The sequence below is a fragment of the Microtus oregoni genome, unplaced genomic scaffold (genome assembly GCF_018167655.1).
Source record: "Microtus oregoni isolate MIOR12 unplaced genomic scaffold, Mior012 000028F_ref0000031, whole genome shotgun sequence".
Lineage (NCBI taxonomy): Eukaryota > Metazoa > Chordata > Mammalia > Rodentia > Cricetidae > Microtus > Microtus oregoni.
Genome location: NW_024543087.1, coordinates 1,369,389 through 1,388,717, shown reverse-complemented (window position 1 = coordinate 1,388,717; position 19,329 = coordinate 1,369,389). Strand labels below are relative to the sequence as shown.

General features: G+C 44.0%; 3 protein-coding genes across 5 annotated transcripts in view; 2 read left to right on the top strand and 1 right to left on the bottom strand.

Annotated features, from left to right (window-relative positions):
- Positions 1–2,816: 2,816 nt before the first annotated feature.
- Znf35 (zinc finger protein 35) lies at positions 2,817–11,431 on the top strand. The gene is made up of 4 exons (XM_041677223.1): positions 2,817–2,957; positions 5,093–5,382; positions 6,488–6,629; positions 9,641–11,431. Exons 2-4 carry the CDS (start codon positions 5,197–5,199, stop codon positions 10,882–10,884), a joined length of 1,572 nt encoding a protein of 523 aa, XP_041533157.1. The 5' UTR covers positions 2,817–2,957; positions 5,093–5,196; the 3' UTR covers positions 10,885–11,431.
- Positions 11,432–15,639: 4,208 nt separating this feature from the next.
- Kiaa1143 (KIAA1143 ortholog) lies at positions 15,640–18,740 on the bottom strand. Its single transcript, XM_041677270.1, has 3 exons — positions 18,563–18,740; positions 16,872–17,016; positions 15,640–16,128 (listed from the first exon to the last, which is right to left on the bottom strand). Exons 1-3 carry the CDS (start codon positions 18,668–18,670, stop codon positions 15,914–15,916), a joined length of 468 nt encoding a protein of 155 aa, XP_041533204.1. The 5' UTR covers positions 18,671–18,740; the 3' UTR covers positions 15,640–15,913.
- An 85-nt stretch (positions 18,741–18,825) lies between these two features.
- Positions 18,826–19,329, top strand: part of Kif15 (kinesin family member 15) — a 54,336-nt gene continuing 53,832 nt past the window's right edge. For all 3 annotated transcript variants that reach the window (XM_041677150.1, XM_041677149.1, XM_041677148.1), the window contains exon 1: positions 18,826–18,896. In XM_041677150.1, the coding sequence (XP_041533084.1) occupies positions 18,878–18,896 (19 nt within the window). In that variant the 5' untranslated portion in view covers positions 18,826–18,877. The remainder of the gene's footprint in view (positions 18,897–19,329) is intronic.

The following is a 19,329-nucleotide window of genomic DNA, read 5'->3' as shown; positions in this document are numbered from 1 at the left end:
GAGCTCAGGACCTCTGGAAGAGCAGGCAATGCTCTTAACCTCTGAGCCATCTCTCCAGCCCCAGAGTGCTTATCTTCTAAACCACCAGGGAATCCACACGGGGAGAAATCTTACAAATGTGAGGAGTGTCTGAGACACCATTCTGGGGAGAGACAGTATAAATGTGATAATGTGGCAAGGTGTTTTCCAAGAATGCTTAACTTACTGACGTTCCAATGCAACGATTATGGCAAAGCCTTTCCTCAGAGTGCTTATCCCTTGGACCATCAGAGACTCCACGATGGAGAAAAGCCCTATGGCTGTAGTGAATGTGGGGAGTGCTCATTCTGAAGAAGAGCCTTATTTTGCTCTCCACACTGGAGAGAGTCTCCATGAAGGCAAAGACTGTGGTAAAGTCTTTGGTTCCAACAGAAACCTTCTTGAATGTGAGAGACTCCACAATGGAAGAAGCCATATGAACGTGGAGAGCATGGGCAAACCCTTATGATGAGCAAAACTTTTATGGCCCATCAGAAACTCCATACCCACAAGAGTGAAGACTATGGGAAGGATTTCAGTTATAATTCAGGAATGTTTGTTCACCAGAGAATCCACACTGGAGAAAAGCCCTTTGAATGTAGTTCAGTCTGGGAACGCTTTTAGTTCAAACAGGAACCTCATCAAACATAAGAGAACCCACAGCTGTGAAAAGCCCTATGCGGGTAATGAGTGTGGAAATTGCTTCTTTCTGAAGAAAAGCCTCATTGGGCATCAGAGGATTCGCATGGGCAGAATCCTACAAGGGCAATGGCTGTGGGAATCTTCAGTTACCGCTCAAACCTGATAGCCCATTAGAGGATCCACACTGGGGAGAAGCCCTGTGAGTGGAATGAGTGTGGTAAAGGCTCTGCCTACAACAGAAATTAACAGAATTAACAATGGGTAAAGAACACTTACGAATGTTATATATGCAGAAAAGTCTTTACCGCTAGTAGAAAGCTTATGGTACATCAAAGAAATCACAGTGGAGACAAACTTCACAAATGTGGGGAGCGTGGGAAAGATTTTAGTCAGAATAAAAACCTCGTGGTGCATCGGAGAATGCACACTGGGGACAAACCTTATGAGTGGGAGAAATACTGGAAATCCTTGAGCTCTGAGAGGAATTTAATTGGTCACCAGAGAATCCACACAGGGGAGAAACCCTAAGGCTGTAATGATTATAGCAAAGCTTTTAGACAAAGGAAAAATACTTGCTGTACACCAGAAAGTTAACACAGATGAAAAACACCGTTAATGTGTGGGGTCCACAAAGGAATTCTTGCCACTTCAAGACGTCACCTATAACAAAAAGAAATCACACTATGGAAGAATTTCTTTTTGCTGTAAATATGAGTCACCGAGAGATCAGAAAATCTAGGTAGTGCTGGGCATATGCCTTGGTGTAAAGGTGTTTACCAGAACCCCAGAACAGTAAAAAGGAAAAATGCAGTCATTTGTAAAATAAAATACAATCACACTGAAGTGACTGCTGCAGTTTGAAGGAAAATGGCCCCAAAGGGACTGATACTGTTAGGTGTGACTTGTTGGAGGAAGTGGGTTGCTGCAGAGTAGGCTCTGAGGTCTCTCTTGCTCAAGCTTCCCTCCGTGTAACAGTTGACTTCCTGCTGCCTTCTGATGAGATGTAGCCAGCATCATGTCTCCCTTAACAGAGCTATGCTTCCCACCATGGTGATAATGGACTGGACCTCTGAAACTGTAAGCCACCACCTCAATTAAATGTTTTGTTAGTATTGCCTGGGGCCCAGCCTTCAGCAGAGGGGTGCATACTACGACTATTTATCTGAGGGAGTTAAGGGAGAAAACACTCATACACTCTCTTGATGGTTTCCTTCAGACCTTTTCTTTATTCTTCTTCATATTATATATTCTTTATTTTCCTGGTGATTTCTTTCTCTGATTCTTGATGTTTTCCTTCTAACTCTATCTTTACTCTTGATGTTTTTTTTTTCCTTCTAATTCCCTCATTCTTGATGCTTCCCTTCTAACTCATTTTGATTCTATCTTTATTCTTGCCCTTACAGTTTATATACCCCAGCAAAATCTTTCAGGCAGTATAAAAATTATAATGTGGTTACATTCTGTTTTTCAAGTGAATGATCACAATGACTATAAGTAAAAAACCAGCATGTTCTCTGTATCCCTTACAAGATTAAACATTTTACATATTACAGGTGAAAAACGAATTATTCCAGGAACCCACGGACATTCATGTCCAAACAATTTGCTATAGATTAACAGTGAGTAAGCAAGTAAGGTATTCTTTTACTGGCAGGCTGCCTTTTACAGTTGCAAAGAAAGGACCAAATACTCCATTAATTTAAATCTTTACGGTATATACCCACTCATAAATAGTTGTTTTTGTTTTGTTTAAGCAGGAGATTGAAAGCAAAAATGGGCACAAGGAATTAATCATCACCTTTGGTCATTATCAAAATCCTAGAAAGAAAAGTGCAGACTGCTTTGGTCTTGTCCAGATGAAGGATAGTGGTATTCACGGCATCATTTCTTCAATTTTTCTGTACTGTTTGATAATTTGAAAATAATTTTTTTTTCCTGCAATCTATCAGGATTTTCTACAGTTTGGCAGCTCTGGGTAGGTGCGCGCCTTGCAAAAATTGCTCCTGCCCTGCCCGCCAATACCCGGCTCTCCCTAATCTCAGGACTCTTAGGAAATGCACAGAGGAGGACGACTTCCTAAATTCCTAGAGAGGTCGGCCTGTGACTGTGGAGCCGGAAGCCCTTCCCGAGGCACTTCCTGTCCGGTCATTGTTCTTCCAGTTAATGCAGAGAGGCTCTGTAGTCTCAGTCCTGAAATTGGCGCTGGCGGGCTGGGCCTCCGTGGTGAGCGGGTGTCGCCGGGCGGGAGAGGAGCAGGATCGCCCTGCACCGACCCATCCTTCTTGCGGAGCCACGAGGTAGTGGGACGGGCCGGGGCCGGGCGGCGAGGGGCTGCGGGCTCTGGAGGACGGAGGCCTGTGCTGTGGCTCCGGGCCTGCGGGGGCGCGAAGCCCACGGAGTCTTCGGAAGACTCAGAGTAGAGAGCTTAGCGTGTGCACATAGGGGAACGAGTCTCAAAGGCTTTCCTGCCAGGGGGACTCAGCCCCACACCACGGGGAGGATAACCCTCCAGAATTGTGATTTGGTTCAGTGGGGAAAAGCGTGGTATTCCTTGAAAATTCAGTGTGTACAATAAAGTTAACGTTGGAAAAATGAGAATGATTACTCCAAAAGCTGCAAAGGTGGATTTGGTAAAAATTGGCAGAGTTTTTATTAACAGAACCAAAGAGGAATAGAAACAAACAAACAAAAAAAAAAAACAACCCAATATTCTTATATCCAGCTAAAATAATAGTCAGATTATTTGACTTAGTTAAAATAAAAAAAAACACCTGTCGGCTTATCCGAGATAAAAAGGTTTTTAATTAGTAGTTGTGCGCCTGACTTTATGTGGTGTTTTAGGAAGCAATTTGAAACATATAAGCTTTTAAGCTAGTGACCTCACAGTTCTTTCTAAAGGAATAACGCCATAGGACTAAAGGGTGATTTGTACTGAAACAACTGTTACCAAACTGAGGAGTGAAGTCCACGTTTGTTAAAGAAAAGGTTGTAAACAGTACGGTGAAGTGAGTGTAGAATCCTCCGCCAGAGTGAGGTGTGTATGCGTTATTTACTTTACATAGTGGAAGACCGCTATGGCTGTTGTGGAACAGAAGTGGCTGTGGCTGAGGGTGTACCTCAGCGGTAGAGTGTCTGTCTAATAGCATCAGGCCTTTGGATGGCTTCCCAGCAAAACCACAGCAAACCCCACCACACTGTAGTGGCATTTCATTTGTATTTTAGTAAATAAAACTTGCCTGAAGGTCAGAAAAGCAAAACAGCCAGTCACTAACTCTTACCTCGACCTCAGTACAAAATGGCGATCCTGCCTCCAGGAATCCCAGAATGAGACTGTGTATTATATTCCTCTCTAGAGCTGGGATTAAAGGTGTGTATCACCACTGCCTGGTCTGTAAGGCTGACCAGTGGGGCTGTTTTACTTTTCTGACCCTCAGGCAAATTTTATTTATTAAAATACAAATGAAACACTATTACACAGTACAGAGTGGTGAACTATGTCCAAGTGTGGTCCAGAAGTACACACACAGGGGATTAGCGACATCCAGTCTAGTCACTAATTACTCTGTTTATATAAGTATATGTATAGAATACATTTGATTTTATGTGTTTATATAACCTCTTCAGAAAGACTGAGAATTATAGGTTATTGTGCAACAATTAAAAAATAAAGATAGGCCGGGCAGTGGTGATGCTCGGGAGGCAGAGGCAGGTGGATCTCTGAGTTTGAGGCCAGCCTGGTCTACAAGAGCTAGTTCCAGGACAGGCTCCAAAGCTACAGAGAAACCCTGTCTTGAAAAAAAAAAAAGGATAAACAATGATGTTTACATGAATACTTTTTAAGACCAAAAAAAGAAAGACCCTCAAAAATGCTTGTAATTATAACCTTTGAGATAATCATTCTTTTCTCTTTAGAAAACCTTTGTAATGTTCCCTCTTTAAAGCTTTAGTCTAGGGGTTGGGGATATAGTTCAGTGGTAGACTATTTGAGGCCTTGGGTTTGGTCCTCATTTCTGAAAGAAAAAAAAATTAGTCTAATTCTGAAAATAAGTGTCCCCATAGTAAAAAAATTAAGCTACTAAGTAAAATTGTTATTATCACTGGATTGGAGATTTTCCCTAATATTTTTCTATATTCTTAAAGTTTTTACAGTTAAAATACTAATACTTCCTCCTTTTTTTCCTTTTCTTTCTTTTTTTTAATTTGAGATACCATCTCACTATGCAGCCTGGGATGGCCTATGTAGACAAGGCCTCTGCTTCCCCAAGTGCTGGGATTAAAGGTGTGTACACGAGTGTACCCCTGAAATTTGAAGGAGAACAGACTGCTATTGTCCTACCATGCCACTAGCCAGAGCAGGAAGCACCAACCAATGGGCACAGTGCTATCCAAACAAAGCTACATTTGGTGTTAACTGTGTTTTCTGGTTTTGCAGGGAACAGTACTCCTCTTGGCACTGGGAAGAGACTCAGAGCTCTGGTGACTTGGAGATTAGATGGGGCATGACCAGTGCTGGGCATCCCCCGCTGAACAGAGAGGATGGCTGCAGAATTGAAGAGGACCATGGCCCGAGCCTCCTGGGGCCCAGTGAAGGTGGAAAAGGATGGGGAAGATGGTGAAAGTGTGAGCACATCCAGTCGACAAGTGTACTCTGAGAACTTCAAGGTCTGGGCCCCAGGGGAAGGTCCTTATTTAAGCGTTGATGTATCTGAAGAGGAGGGAAAGGTAAGTGGTGATCTGGAGGGGAAGAAGAGAATGCGGAGCTCAGATAGTTTCAGGGGCACTCCACTGCCAAACCCAGGCTTTTTCTCTCCTGGTGAGGGTTCTTTTTATTCCTGTGGAGCACAGTGAGATGGTCCCATTGATTGATCTGTAATTCTGTTGTTCACAACCATTGCTGCATAGAACCTGGGGGGCTTTACAACATCTTGTTACCCACGTTATATTCTGTTCTAACCAGAACAGACTCTGGGGAATAATACCTAGGTTTTTGGGTTTGTTTTTGGTTGTCGTTGTTGGTTTTTGTTTTTCGGAGCAGGGTTTCTCTGTGTAACAGCCCTGGCTATCCTGGAACTAGCACTTGTAGATCAGGCTGGCTCCGAACTCACAGAGATTTGCCTGCCTCTGCCTCCCGAGTAGTGGGAATGAAATGCGTGCACCACCACCGCCAGCTCACCCTGGCTTCTTAAAGCCATGCTCTCTACTTGTCTAAGCTAGGGCTCATTAACAGATGAGAATGTATATTATAGAATTCTGTGAGTTAAAAATCCAAGTGGTAGACCGGGATGTGTGTGTGTGTCACCCACCTTTAATCCCAGCACTCGAGGCAGAGGCGGGTGGATCTCTCTGAGTTCCAGGACAGCCAGGGCTACACAGAGAAACACTGTCTTGAAAAACTTAAAATAAAATAAAATAAAATAATCAAAGTGGTAGCCTAACTTCTCCACGCAGGTGTCCCGGGGAGGTAGGGGGACTCCACCCAGTGTTGGTGACTCCAGGAGTGTGTTCCGTCTGCAAAGCTGTATCACACGCAGGTGTCCCGGGGAGGTAGGGGGACTCCTGCCCAGTGTTGGTGACTCCAGGAGTGTGTTCCATCTGCAAAGCTGTATCACACGCAGGTGTCCCGGGGAGGTAGGGGGACTCCGCCCAGTGTTGGTGACTCCAGGAGTGTGTTCCGTCTGCAAAGCTGTATCATACGCAGGTGTCCCGGGGAGGTAGGGGGACTCCTGCCCAGTGTTGGTGACTCCAGGAGTGTGTTCCATCTGCAAAGCTGTATCACAATGCTTCAGTCTTCATTTCCCTCAAACAAACTATGCCCACTTGTTTCTAGGGTCAGAAAATGTTCTGGGACATGGCACTGGTCCTAAAAGCAACACAGGAGGCTGCTGCTGCACCCCTTGAGGGCTACTCATTACCAGGGACTCTGGCCAAGAGTGAGGTCCTGCAGCCTCATGGGATCCCAACCCCGCCAGGTAAAGTTCAGCTCCCTGATCTTAGTCACATTAAAATGCGTGGGTGGGTGTCTGGTTTTCCTTCTTAAATACACAGTGTGGAGAGAGCAGCCCGTATGGTTGCCACAGTGAGTGATGGGTTTTGTTTTTGTTTTTTTAATATAAACTAAAGAGCAAACAGATAAATTCTAAATTTCACTGTTTAATCATGCTCATTCCTCAGGACTTTTAACATCTCTGCGCACGTGTAAACCTGAGTCATCATGGATATTTATATGTTGCAAGTAAAAGACAGTAGACTCTGCTTTTTTGTTTTCTTTTTTTTTTCTTTTCTTTTTTCTTTTTGACATGGTCTCATACCCCTGCCTGACCCTAAACTCACTATTCAGCCATGACTGACCTTGAATTTTTAATTTCTAATCCTCCCGCTTTCATTTCCCAAGTGCTGTGATTACAGGATGTGCCTGGTGCATGTGTGCTGGAAGTTAACCCAAGGCTTTGTACATGCTAGGCAAGCAGTTTACAAATTGAATTATATCCTCAGTCTTAAATGTCTGGGTTTTTTTTTTTTTTTGTTGTTGTTGTTGTTTTAATATTTAAAGGAAAAAAAAATACCTTGGGCTGGAGAGATGGTTCAGCAGTTAATAACACTGGTTACTCTTCCAGGAGACCAGGGTTCAATTCCCAGCACCCACACGGCAGCGCACAACTATGTGCAAGTCCAGTTTCAGTGTATCAGATATACGTGCAGGCAAAACACCAATGCACATAAAATAAAAAGAAGTAAATTATTAAAAAAATACCTTTAGGGCTAGTGATACAGCACAAAAGGTAAACATGCCCGATGACCTCATTCCATCCCTCAGACCCACGTATTGGAAAAGAAAAACACTATTTTGACTCCCAAAAGTTGATCTCTGACCTCCACACGTGCACTTTGGCATGCTACTTCCCTCTCCCAATAAATGTAATTTAAAAATTCTTAAAAGATACCTTTATCTTTGTATCATGGCCTTTAATCCCAGCACTCTGGAGGCAGAGGCAGTTGGATCTGTTTGAGGCCAGCCTGGTCTACATAGCTGGTCTGGACTAGCCAGGGCTATACAGTATTTGAGGTGTTACTACAGATCATTAATATGATAAGTGATTTAAAGGCTTAAAAAGTTAATTCACGGCTACCAGATAGCTTACTGGTAAAGGCAGTTGTTGCCAGGCTTGTTGACCTGAGTTCACTCCCAAGGGATCACATGGTAGCAGGGGAGAACCAGCTCTTAACGTTGTCCTCCGACCTCCACATGCACACTGTGGTGTGTGTGCTCATACACACAAACAGAAGTGGTTGTAAGGGGGTAAGTCAAAGGTACAGAAATAAAAGAAAAAAATCCAAGAAGCAGATGAGGTGTTGAGCCTTGCTGATTGTAAGAGCATCACAGACTGAAAACAGTAGGATGTTAACCTTACTTAATTAAATCATTTAGTATTTTTGCTCATTTGTTTTGGTTTTTGTTGTTTTGAGACAGGGTCTCTCTACATAGCCCTGGCTGTCCTGGAACTCATTCTGTAGACCAGGCTGGCCTTGAACTCACAGAGATCTACTTGCCTCTGCCTCCTAAGTGCTGAGACTAAAGGTTTGTGCCACTACACCTTGGCCTGTGAAATCAGTCCTGATTGTCTATGGCAGAATCCGGTTTGTGCAGGAATAACCCATAAGTGAGGGTCAGGAATGTGTTTAGATCTTTGTTCGGTAGGATTATATGCTTCATAGCTAAAGAGTACAAAACCCAGTTTAGAGGCCCAACAACATAGATTTCAAATCTTTTTTTATTTGTTGGTTTGAGTATTTTTTTTTTTTTTCAGCCAGTGTCTCATGTAGGCCAGACTGGCTTGAATTTAGGAACTTCATGTTTCTACGTCCTAGATGTTGGGATCACAGGTATATACTGTCATGCCCACGTGAGGTTTTTTTCTGATTAAATTTTATTTACTCTGTGTGCATGTGTGTTCACACCCACACCACAGAGGTTAGAGGAAGATTTGTGGAGTCAGTCCTGCCCTTCCACTTTCTCATGGGTACAGGGTTGGGTAGCAAGGACTTTGAAATGGTTACATTTACAGTTCAAAATGTAGGTTTACAAATGTGAGGATTTACATTTAATCCTCTGCACCAAGAAGAAAAAAGTAAAATAAAGAAAGATATTGTTATAAAAACTTTGTGGGGTCTGATTGTAGTTTGGTGATAGAATGTTTGCTTGGCATTGTAAGTCCTAAGACCTTTGGAAACGTAGTGTTCTTAACTTCTGAGCCAGTCTCTCTGTTTAACCCTGACTGTCCTTCAACTTGCTGTGGTCGAGGCTGGGCTCAGACTCAATCAATAGCAACCTTCCTTCCTCTGTTACCCAAGTGCTGGGATTACAGGTGTATGTTACCATGCCCAGATTTTATCCTTCCTTTGCTGTCTGTCTAGCATTTGCACACACAAAAAAGCCTAAATTTGTGGCCTTTTGTTTATGGATAGGGATTTTCCATAATTAACTGGTCAGTTTGCTAATCCATGCTAGCAGGTCAAGAAAAAAAGTTGAGGCAGAGCTGGTATCCTTCATAACTGGTCTTCAGGTTACCAGGAGTCTTGTCTAGAGCTTGGGCCTGTTACTCTGGGCTAAGAGTCCGTTGTTGCCGACTGATGTAAGGAGGGAAAGTTTCTTTTAGCTTACAATAACAGATAACAATAGAAGATGAGTTTGTTTACTTTATGATAAGCAGGGACCAGGGCCTCAAGTGTTCATAACTTCCTGAAAAACACCACTAGCTAGGGGCTAGTCATTCAGCCCCTGACCTTTTAGGTGACACTCATACTGGAACGTAACAGAATCTGGGGAAGGTAAGTGCATAGAAGGGCACAGAGGGTGTGGTATTTATTCCCTTCTTTCATGAGGTCAGTTTGCAAAGGTGGAGTTCTTTATTCTGATCTTGATACCTGTTCTTTTTCTAGGCCAGAGGAATCTTAACATTTTCATTTCTGTTTCCTGGTACAGGTATTGAAGCCAAGAACCTACAGCTATTGGTTCCTAAAACAGAGGTTTGTGGTGAAGCAGAAGAACCCCCTGTGGTTTTAGGAAGAATCCAGAAAGGTGACCTTCAAGGACCTGAGCTAGGAGAATCTTACGAAAAGGGAAATGTGTTAAAAAGACAGAAAATAAAGAGGGAAAAACAAGATATAAGAAAAGTAACAGTGAAAGACTCTCCATTGTCTGAGAGCTTCCAAGAGGATGAAGACCAGAAATCTAAGTCCAGGAGGAAATACTGCCTTAGCTCTGACTCAGCCAAAAGTCAGAAAATACAGCCTGGGCCGAAGCCTTTTACATGTAGTGAGTGTGGGAAAGGCTTTAGTCAGAGTGCAAATCTTGTTGTGCACCAGCGAATCCACACTGGGGAGAAACCCTTTGAGTGCCACGAGTGTGGGAAGGCCTTCATCCAGAGTGCAAACCTTGTTGTGCACCAGAGGATCCACACTGGGCAGAAACCTTATGTTTGTGCAAAATGTGGGAAGGCTTTCACTCAGAGCTCAAATCTGACTGTACATCAGAAAATCCACTCCTTAGAAAAAACCTTTAAGTGTGGTGAATGTGAGAAAGCCTTCAGTTACAGCTCGCAGCTTGCTCGGCACCAGAAGGTCCATATAACCGAGAAATGCTACGAATGCAACGAATGTGGGAAGACATTCACTAGAAGCTCCAACCTGATTGTCCATCAGAGGATCCACACTGGGGAGAAGCCTTTCGCCTGTAACGAGTGTGGCAAAGCCTTTACCCAGAGTGCAAACCTTATTGTGCATCAGCGAAGCCATACTGGGGAGAAGCCATATGAGTGTAAAGACTGTGGGAAAGCCTTCAGTTGTTTCTCTCACCTCATTGTCCATCAGAGAATCCACACTGCAGAGAAACCGTACGACTGCAGTGAATGTGGAAAGGCCTTCAGTCAACTCTCTTGCCTTATTGTCCACCAGAGAATTCACAGTGGAGACCTCCCTTATGTGTGTAATGAGTGTGGCAAGGCCTTCACTTGTAGCTCATACCTGCTTATTCATCAGAGAATCCACAATGGGGAGAAACCTTACACATGTAACGAATGTGGGAAGGCCTTCAGACAGAGGTCGAGCCTCACTGTCCACCAGCGAACCCACACGGGGGAAAAGCCCTATGAATGCGCCAAGTGTGGCGCAGCTTTCATTTCTAACTCGCACCTCATGCGACACCACAGAACCCATCTTGTGGAGTAGCGAGGAGGAGGATGTTTCTCTGCTGTTGGTCATAGCCTACTGCTCCTAATAGTAGGCACCTCTGTTCAGCTTTATTCTTCCTTTGTTAAAACAAAGCCTATACCCTTTAAAGTTATTTTTCTGGAAGGGAAAGTAAACACAAGCATTTCAGAGGCTAATTTAAAGAAAATAAAACTTAAACATCTAAGAGCCAAGGACTTCGTTTTAACTGTACCCTAAGCAGTTATGCTTCCTGAAATGGAATGTGGGTCTGTTTTTTTCTCTGTGCCTGTGCTCACTGGTCCCAATCCTGCTAAGCTGAGGTCAGATGAAATCAAGCGTTGTGGGTGGGTATGGGAACAGATGGGTGTGGCTTTATAGAGATGGGTCCTGATGGGTCCTGATGAGCATACATAGGATGAGATTGTTCAGGGAAAAGTTGTTGCTCAGTACTCCTTTTTTAAAATTATGAATCAATTGAGCAATAAGCAAGTTGTCCTGACTGAATTCTGAAGCTTTGAACTTTATGTCTGTCTAGTATTGAGTGAAGCAACAAGTTATCACCTGACATAGCACTCGGCAACTCCACTGTAAACATTTATACACTTTCCCATTCCTGAAGTTTTAAAAAAAAAGAAAGAAAAGAAACCAAGCCCAAGCCCTTAACAACCTGTTCCTTTGAAGTGACAGGAAGTAGAAAACAGCCTTTTCCCTTACTGTCATTACCTCCCAGACCTAACATTGCAAAGCTCTGGGCACCTCTGACATGTCTGTCCTAAATAGCCAGGTGGTCAGGGGCTGATGGAGACAGCGAATTCCAGCTACTTTGATTTACTAAGATTGAGGACTGTCCCTAAAATTCCTATAATACTCATTTGGGTGAGGTGCTGCTAACATTCCCCAGTAAGGAGTCAGTACTGCTTGTTGAGAGACATGCCCAGGTTGTCTCTGATCTCCTCCCCAGGCTGAGCAAGTTTCAATGGGTTTCATTCTCACATTCTGGATGGTATTTAGAAAAAGTAGAAAATTCCAGTTTCGAGAACTACAAAACAGAGGAGGCACAGTGGAATTCCTATGATTTTAATTTAGTCTTTGAGGACTTCAAAGATTATTTGAAAGGGAAGACTCAGATGAAGAAACTGGCTGGAACTAGAGCTCATGGATGGAGCACTTGCCTAGCATGTGTGCAGACCTTGGTTGTGTTCCACAGCACTGAGAAAAGAAAGTGTTCTGAAATGAGGTGACAGCTGGTATTTGTAAATATTCCAACTTTTTTGTTTTTTTGAGACAGGGTTTCTTCTCTGTAGCTTTGGTTCCTGTCTTGGAACTAGCCCCTGTAGAGGCTGGCCTTGAACTCACAGAGATCCGCCTGCCTCTGCCTCTTGAGTGCTGGGATTAAAGGTGTGCACCACCACCGCCTGGCAACTATTAAGACCCTTAGTGCCTTGACTTCATAACATGTACTTATGTTGGTTTGTTATGCATGATTGTGTTGTGGCTGTTCAAATCCCTATGTTAAGAAAAGATACAGAGATAATTCTAATACATAGTTACCTAGACTAAAAGTAAAGTCAAGGGGTTATGATAATCTAGGTTACTTTCAAATTTTCTATTGTCAGGACCTCAGAATTTTTTTATACTCTGGAAGAAATTAAAATGTACAGTCAAAATTATAAGATTGTAGTCAGATAAAGCCTGTACGTCAAAGTGGATGTCATTAGAGGTGACAGATGACAAGTGCTCAGTAAAATGACTTTCATCGGCCGCACTAGATGACCTAATTTACTTTACCAAGTTTTACATAATAACATTTTTATGTTTGTAGTGTGACTTTATATTTCAGCTTGTATTTTAATTCCAAATCTGAGTTTTTTAGAAACTCCAGGTTCAGGACCTTTCTTTGATCCTGACCAAATCACATGAGCTAGTGAATTCCTATGTGTTCACTGTGCAGCTAATAACAACTCTTCCCAGTTCAGTTACTGCCCTCAAGTCATAGTCTGTTTTCCTTAGTGTTTAGTAGGGAAGAAGGGCTGGCCTTGTCAAAGCTGGCATGGGTATTCCTGTTCCATTGGGTCATGGCCCTCTCCCTTGGCTAGTTCTGGGGAAAGTGGTTGAAAACGCCAAGATCAGCACTTGGGAGGCAGAGGCAGGCGGATTCCTGTGAATTCAAGGCCAGCCTGGTCTCCAAGAGCTAGTTCCAGGACAGGATCCAAAGCTACAGAGAGACCCTGTCTCAAAACAAAACAACAACAAAAAAACCGCCAAGATCCCATTTCCACAGTTGCTGGGATATGAAAGAACTTTCTGCCAGGCCTGGCGATTAGCTTAGCTTTAAGAGTAAAGCCAGGTGGAGGCTGCAGAGAGAGATGGCTTAGTTGGTAAAGTGCTGTCTGCAAGCCTGGGAACCTTAGATTCAATTACAAGTGGGGCTGGAGTCCGGAGGTGCTGGTGCATACCTTTAATCTCAGCAGAGGCAGACGAATCTCTGAGTTCGAGGCCAGCATAGTCTACAGGGTGAGTTCCAGGACAGCCAGGGCTACACAGAGAACCCTGTCTTGGGGGAGGAAAAGAAAGTGGAGCTAGAGAAACCACTCAATGCTGTTGTGCAGGACCTAGGTTTAGCTCCCAGCACCTACATTTGGCTCAGTCACCTTTATCTCCAGCTTCAGAAAAGAAACTTAAGAAATGTAAAAGAAAATGTTTTGAGGTCCAAAAACAAAATCAGTTTTGGGTTGGTAATACAAGTTAGGATAGAAAGTGAACTAGGTACCCCAAGATAGGGTAAGTTAATACCTTTCCTGTCTATGTAGACAGTACCTGATAACTGTTCTCATTGTTCACAGCTTTACTGTGTTAGAGTTAAAAACCTTGCCTTTTTCTTTGGACAAAAAGGGAAATGTTTTGGAACACTCTGAAGATGTGTCACTCGGATTGGTTTAATAAAAAGCTGAATGGCCAATACCTAGGCAGGATTTTCGGGGCAGAGAGGATGCTGGAAAGAAGGGTGAAGTCAGAAGACATCCAGGAGATGAGGTAACAAGCCACGAGCCATGTGGCAGCACATACATAGGAATGGGTTGATTTAAATTCTAAGAGCTAGTTAGAAACAAGACTAAGCTATTGGCCATTCAGCCTCTTATTAACTAGTTTGAATGACTCATCTTCAGACTGTACAAAAAGATTACAACATTTTAACACTAAGATTTCCACCCTAGCATCTCAAGATTATTATAAAGTGGGTTTTATGTGCTAGTTTGCTTGTTTGTCTTATGATGGGATATTCCTGTGTAGTTTAGGGTGATCTGGTAATCCCTGTGTCAGTCTAGCCTTCAACTGCGATAAATCTCCCTACTCAGCCACCGGAGTCCCTGGCGTCCAGGCATATATCATCCCATCCAGCTAAGAATGGAAATTTAGTCTGACCTTTCCTTCCTGTAATAAGGTGGATCCCTTGACTAGGCCAACACCCATCTTAGTTGTGTTCAGTGTTCTTTGGCTCCCCATTCTACCACTAATTTTCTGCCACACTGAAAGAAATTCATCCTGAGCTGGGAATGGTGGGCCACACTTTTGATCCCAGCATTTAGGATTTACAGATCTCTGAGCTCAAGGTCAGCCTAGTCTACAGGGTGAGTTCCAGGACTACACAGAGAAACCCAGTCTTGAAAAAAGCCAACCCCTCAAAAGATACCACAAAATGCAGACTGTTATTCCCTTTAGTAGCACTTCTTTATATAAGGCTTGTGTCTCACTGTGTTACCCTGGCTTGCCTGGAACTCACTAGACCAGGTGGGCCTTGAAATTCCTCATGTGCATGTTGGACCATTTCTGGAGCTGGGACACCTGACTTGGGAAGGTATTTTCAGCCAGGCACATATCCATGCCTTCATCTGAAGTAGGGTTTTACTAATGAAAAAAATCACAAAAAAGGCTCATATATTTGAGTTCTCAATCACCAGGAAATAACTTGAAAGGATCACAAAGATTAGGAGATACGGCTTTATTGGAGGAAGTGTGTCACTGGGGGGTGGGTTTTAAGGTTTCAAAAGCCCATGCCAGTGGGCCATGGTGTAGCACACCTTTAATCCCAGCGTTTGGGAGGCAGAGGCAGACAGATCTCTGAGTCTGAGACCAGCTTGGTCTACAAAGTTCCAGGACAGTCAGAGCTACTCAGACAAACCCTGTTTCAAAAAACAAAAAAAGCCCATGCCAGTCTGTCTCTCTCAGTGTTGTCCCACCCCTCCCCCATAACCCCTTGTGGTTCAGGATGGACCTTCAGGACTTCTTCAGCCTCATGTCTCCCGCATAACCCCCTGTGGTTCAGGATGTACCTTCAGGACTTCAGCCTCATGTCTGTCCTGCCACCATGCTTCCTGCCAGGATGACTAAGCTCAAACTACAAGCAAGCCCTCAATTAAATGCTTTCTTTTATAATAGTTGCCTTGGGTATGGTGTCTCTTTATATCAACAGCACACTGATTAAGACATCTATTTATTATAACATTCTTTTTTTTTTTTTTTTGGTTTTTTTCGAGACAGGGTTTCACTGCAGCTTTGGTGCCTGTCCTGGAACTAGCTCTTGTAGACCAGGCTGGCCTCGAACTCCCAGAGATCCGCCTGCCTCTGCCTCCCGAGTGCTGGGATTAAAGGCATGCGCCACCACCGCCCGGCTAGTATAACATTCTTTATGAGCTATTAATGTTAGATTTTTAAGATATGCAACAAAATTCTAATGCTGTAATTATAAGTAAGAAGCAGGACACAACATATACGACGACAATCTCAGTTTTATTTAGAAATATAATTTACATATATACATACCCACAGGTGGGAGGTAATAAAATGTTAACAGTGGTGAATGTCTAACATTTCCAGTAAAGGGGCATTACTGGATGGGTTTTATTTCAAGTTTGTCTTCTGTGTTTTTGAGGCTTTCTGCAATGAACCTGAAGTACTTGGGGAAAATGTCATTTTAAGACATAGGAAAATTAATGTTTTAAAAAATACCTCATTGCTTTCAAAGGAAACCAAGTCCACATGTTTATACTTACTCATTTTCATCTTCATTGTCAAAAGAAAGGAGACTACTATTTCTTATTTGCTTCTGTGAGTTCTTTCTAACTGGGCCCTGCCTATCCACGCCATCTTCATTTGTTTTCTTTCTCTTGGAGCTTGCTGTCAAACCTGAACACTTTTCATCCGAGGAACGCTTAACCGGTTTTCGATACACGATTCTCCCATCAGCTGGAGGTGGATCTTCCTCTGTGACAAAAAAGAAAAGAAAAGCTGGAGAAGTTTCTTCTCATTATTTAGCTGCTAACCAAGAGTCAACTGGCAAGAAAGCCGTACAGTGTACTTAAGGAGAAAGCCGTACAGTGTACTTAAGAAAGCCATGCAGTGTACTTAAGAAGAAAGCCACAGTGTACTTAAGGACGCCCTTGACTAAATTCAGTCTGCTCTACTGCTTCTGGTTATACCGTACCCAACATAAGCCACCACTCAGTAAAACGTCACTAACATGTCCCATAATATTATTAGTCCCCAGCTGATGACAGAAAAGATTAGTGTGACACCCGAACTTAGGGTCTTGTATGCTAAGAAGGCAATCTACCACCGAGCTGTTTTCCAGGTCCTCAGGGTGTATTCTGAAATGTGTTTGGAACAATATTTCTCCCTAAAACAATGTGACACCTGTTTAGGAACAATATAAGTGTACTATATAACAACTACACTTCAGCACTAATGAATTACACAAATCTTGCTGACTGGTTGACCTATGTTGTTAAATGGCTACTTTAAACAGTACACTAAGGCAGGACCATTGTCTCTATTTCACTGATGGGGAACTTGCCCAAGGTTACACATCTGGCACCATAGCCAATGCTTGAAACAAAGGCCACATTCTTCAAACATCATCCTATTCAATTGAAATAAAAAAAAAAAAACCAACCTATTTTATGTCATTAAAGTGCCAAAAAAAAAATCAGATAACTTTTGGATATTACCTGCTTTGGCAGCCTTTATTTCTGCTTTAATTTTCATGACTTCTTCAGCTGTTAGGTCTCCCTTTTTTAAAACCACTACTTGAGGCTGCTCATCTTCTTTGTCACTGCGGTCCTCATCATCATCTGGGAGCTGTGGCTGGATTTTCTACAGAAAATCAAGTGTAATGTGTAGGTTGCTGACCTTTAACATAACCACTGCCACTGTGACAATAATTATTAAAGTGAAATGGGTATCCATGAAATGAATATAAAGTGGATTAACTCCAAAGAGCCTAACTTACCACACAGAACACAGGTCTACCTACCAGTCACCCTGGCATGCCCAGTGGCACTCACTTCTATCTAGCCCACTCAAGGGAGTGCCGAACTATTCTGGTTCTTTGTTTATAATCAATATTTTTCACTTCCGTCTTGTCTGAATTGGACAAAAAACAAAACTGCAGACAAACATAACTCAGCCTCACCAGATAAGCCATCAAAGGAAGGAAAACAACAGGCACAACTTACTTTCTCCTACCTCTGCTCATCTAATATCCTAACCGCTTCAGTTTAGTAGATACCTTACAACTGCTCTTCAAAGACACACAAATCATATGAGATTTTCTTTTTTCCGATGTCATGTTGACATTTTTTTAAATTAAAAATTTCCACCTCCACCCCTTTCCACTTCCCTCCCCTCCCCCTGTAAAAAGTTTTATACATAAACAATGCTATACGTATTGTTTAAGTTCTGAAATTTCTCAAGCAGTACCCTGTCTCATTGTACACGTGTAACAAATGTAGCATTTTGTCAGCTAAATCATATTTTTCAAAAGCTAGGCACCATATATATTTAAACTAAAAAAGTTTTTGTATAATACACTGAGATAAATATAGAATCATCTTTTTTTTCTTTTCTTTTTTTTTTTTTTTGAGACAGGGTGCCTGTCCTGGAACTCGCTCTTGTAGACCAGACTAGCCTTGAACTCACAGAGATATACCTGCCTCTGCCTCCCGAGTGCTGGGATTAAAGGTGTGCGCCACCACCGCCCTCCTCATTTTTCAAATTACTGCCCAGTACTTCATTTTGTAATGTGAACACCCTGCGTGAGTTTGCCTTAGACCATTCCACCCTTCGGACTCCAAACTTGAGTACTTAACAGTCCGTGACCATCTCCACTCCTCTGCCTCCTTTGTCTCTCACATTGTGTCTAGGACACGCCGCTGTTCCACGCCAACCCTTACTTATGTTGCTTTCAAGACTAAAGAGCCTCTAGAAGACACACAGGTGATGTGTGCATCGCTTCTAGGCAACAGGAACGACACTGTGTTTACGGTCTTTTTTGGACAGACTCCTTTGATGAGTACTGTTTCATCGCCCTATCCTGAGACACGCAGCCTGGACGACAGCAGAGATTCTGCTTCTAATCCTGGATGGTTCCCCCAAAGACTTCAGATTCGAATCATTTAAACAAGTGGCCTCCGTTTCCTTCTCTGAAAAAGGGAACGGTGCTGTCATCATCTTGCTCACGTAAAGTGAGATCCGGAAGTGAGAAAGAAAAGGACGGGGAAGCCGTCTTAAGTTACTGAGGGGTCATCTCCAGGGGTCCGAGGCCCGGCCGGCTTGGTCCGGTCGCGAGTGGGGGGGACCCGAGGAGCCGGAAGTGGCGTGGGCACGCGGGTCCGACGCGGCGCGACTCCGGCTGGCTCACCTTGGTCTCGACGGTGGGCCCCTCCTGGTAGCCGACTCGTTCCTTGAAGCGGGACAGGAAGGCGGGCTCGGCGGGCCGCACGTACGACACCAGGTTCCGCTTGCTCATGGCGGCTCCGACGGGAAGCGCCCACCGCACCCGGCAGGGCAGAGGCGCCGTCGCCCGCGCGCACTTCTGACGTCTGCGCACGCTGGCGTCACCCAACCACGCCCTCGGGGGGCGTGGCGCGTGGGCGGCGCCAAATTCAAATCCGTGGCCATCTTGGCGGGAGGATCCTAGCGGCCACGGCGGTCGCGAATCCGCGCGGAGGTCGCCATGGCCCCTGGCTGCAAAGGTAAGTCGTGAGCTCATGGCCGCTGGCCAACCCCGGTGTCAGCGGACGGCAGCTCCTAGGGCGCCCCGCTGGAGTGACGGCGGCGCGCACGGGGGGAACCCGAGTTCCACGCAGAGCGCAGGCGCCCGGGTTCAGCCCCTGCTCACTTGCGCGCCCTTCCCAGCGCTGCTCACTCTGCTGTGTCCCTGCTGGCTTCTTCTTGTGTCAGTGTCCCGAGGGCGGACCCTCGCGCTCTCCACCTGCTGCATGCTCCCACGTTTCCGACTTTCTCGAAGGGAAGAGAATCCCGCCCTCAGAGGAGGGATTTTTAAAGCGAATTGCAACCCATCTGTTTCCAATAGTTCCCACTTCATCCGGCAAGACTTCCTGAATTCATGAGGCCAGAATTGCATCCTAGCACAGAACCCTATAGGCAGATAACTGTGTTCTGTAA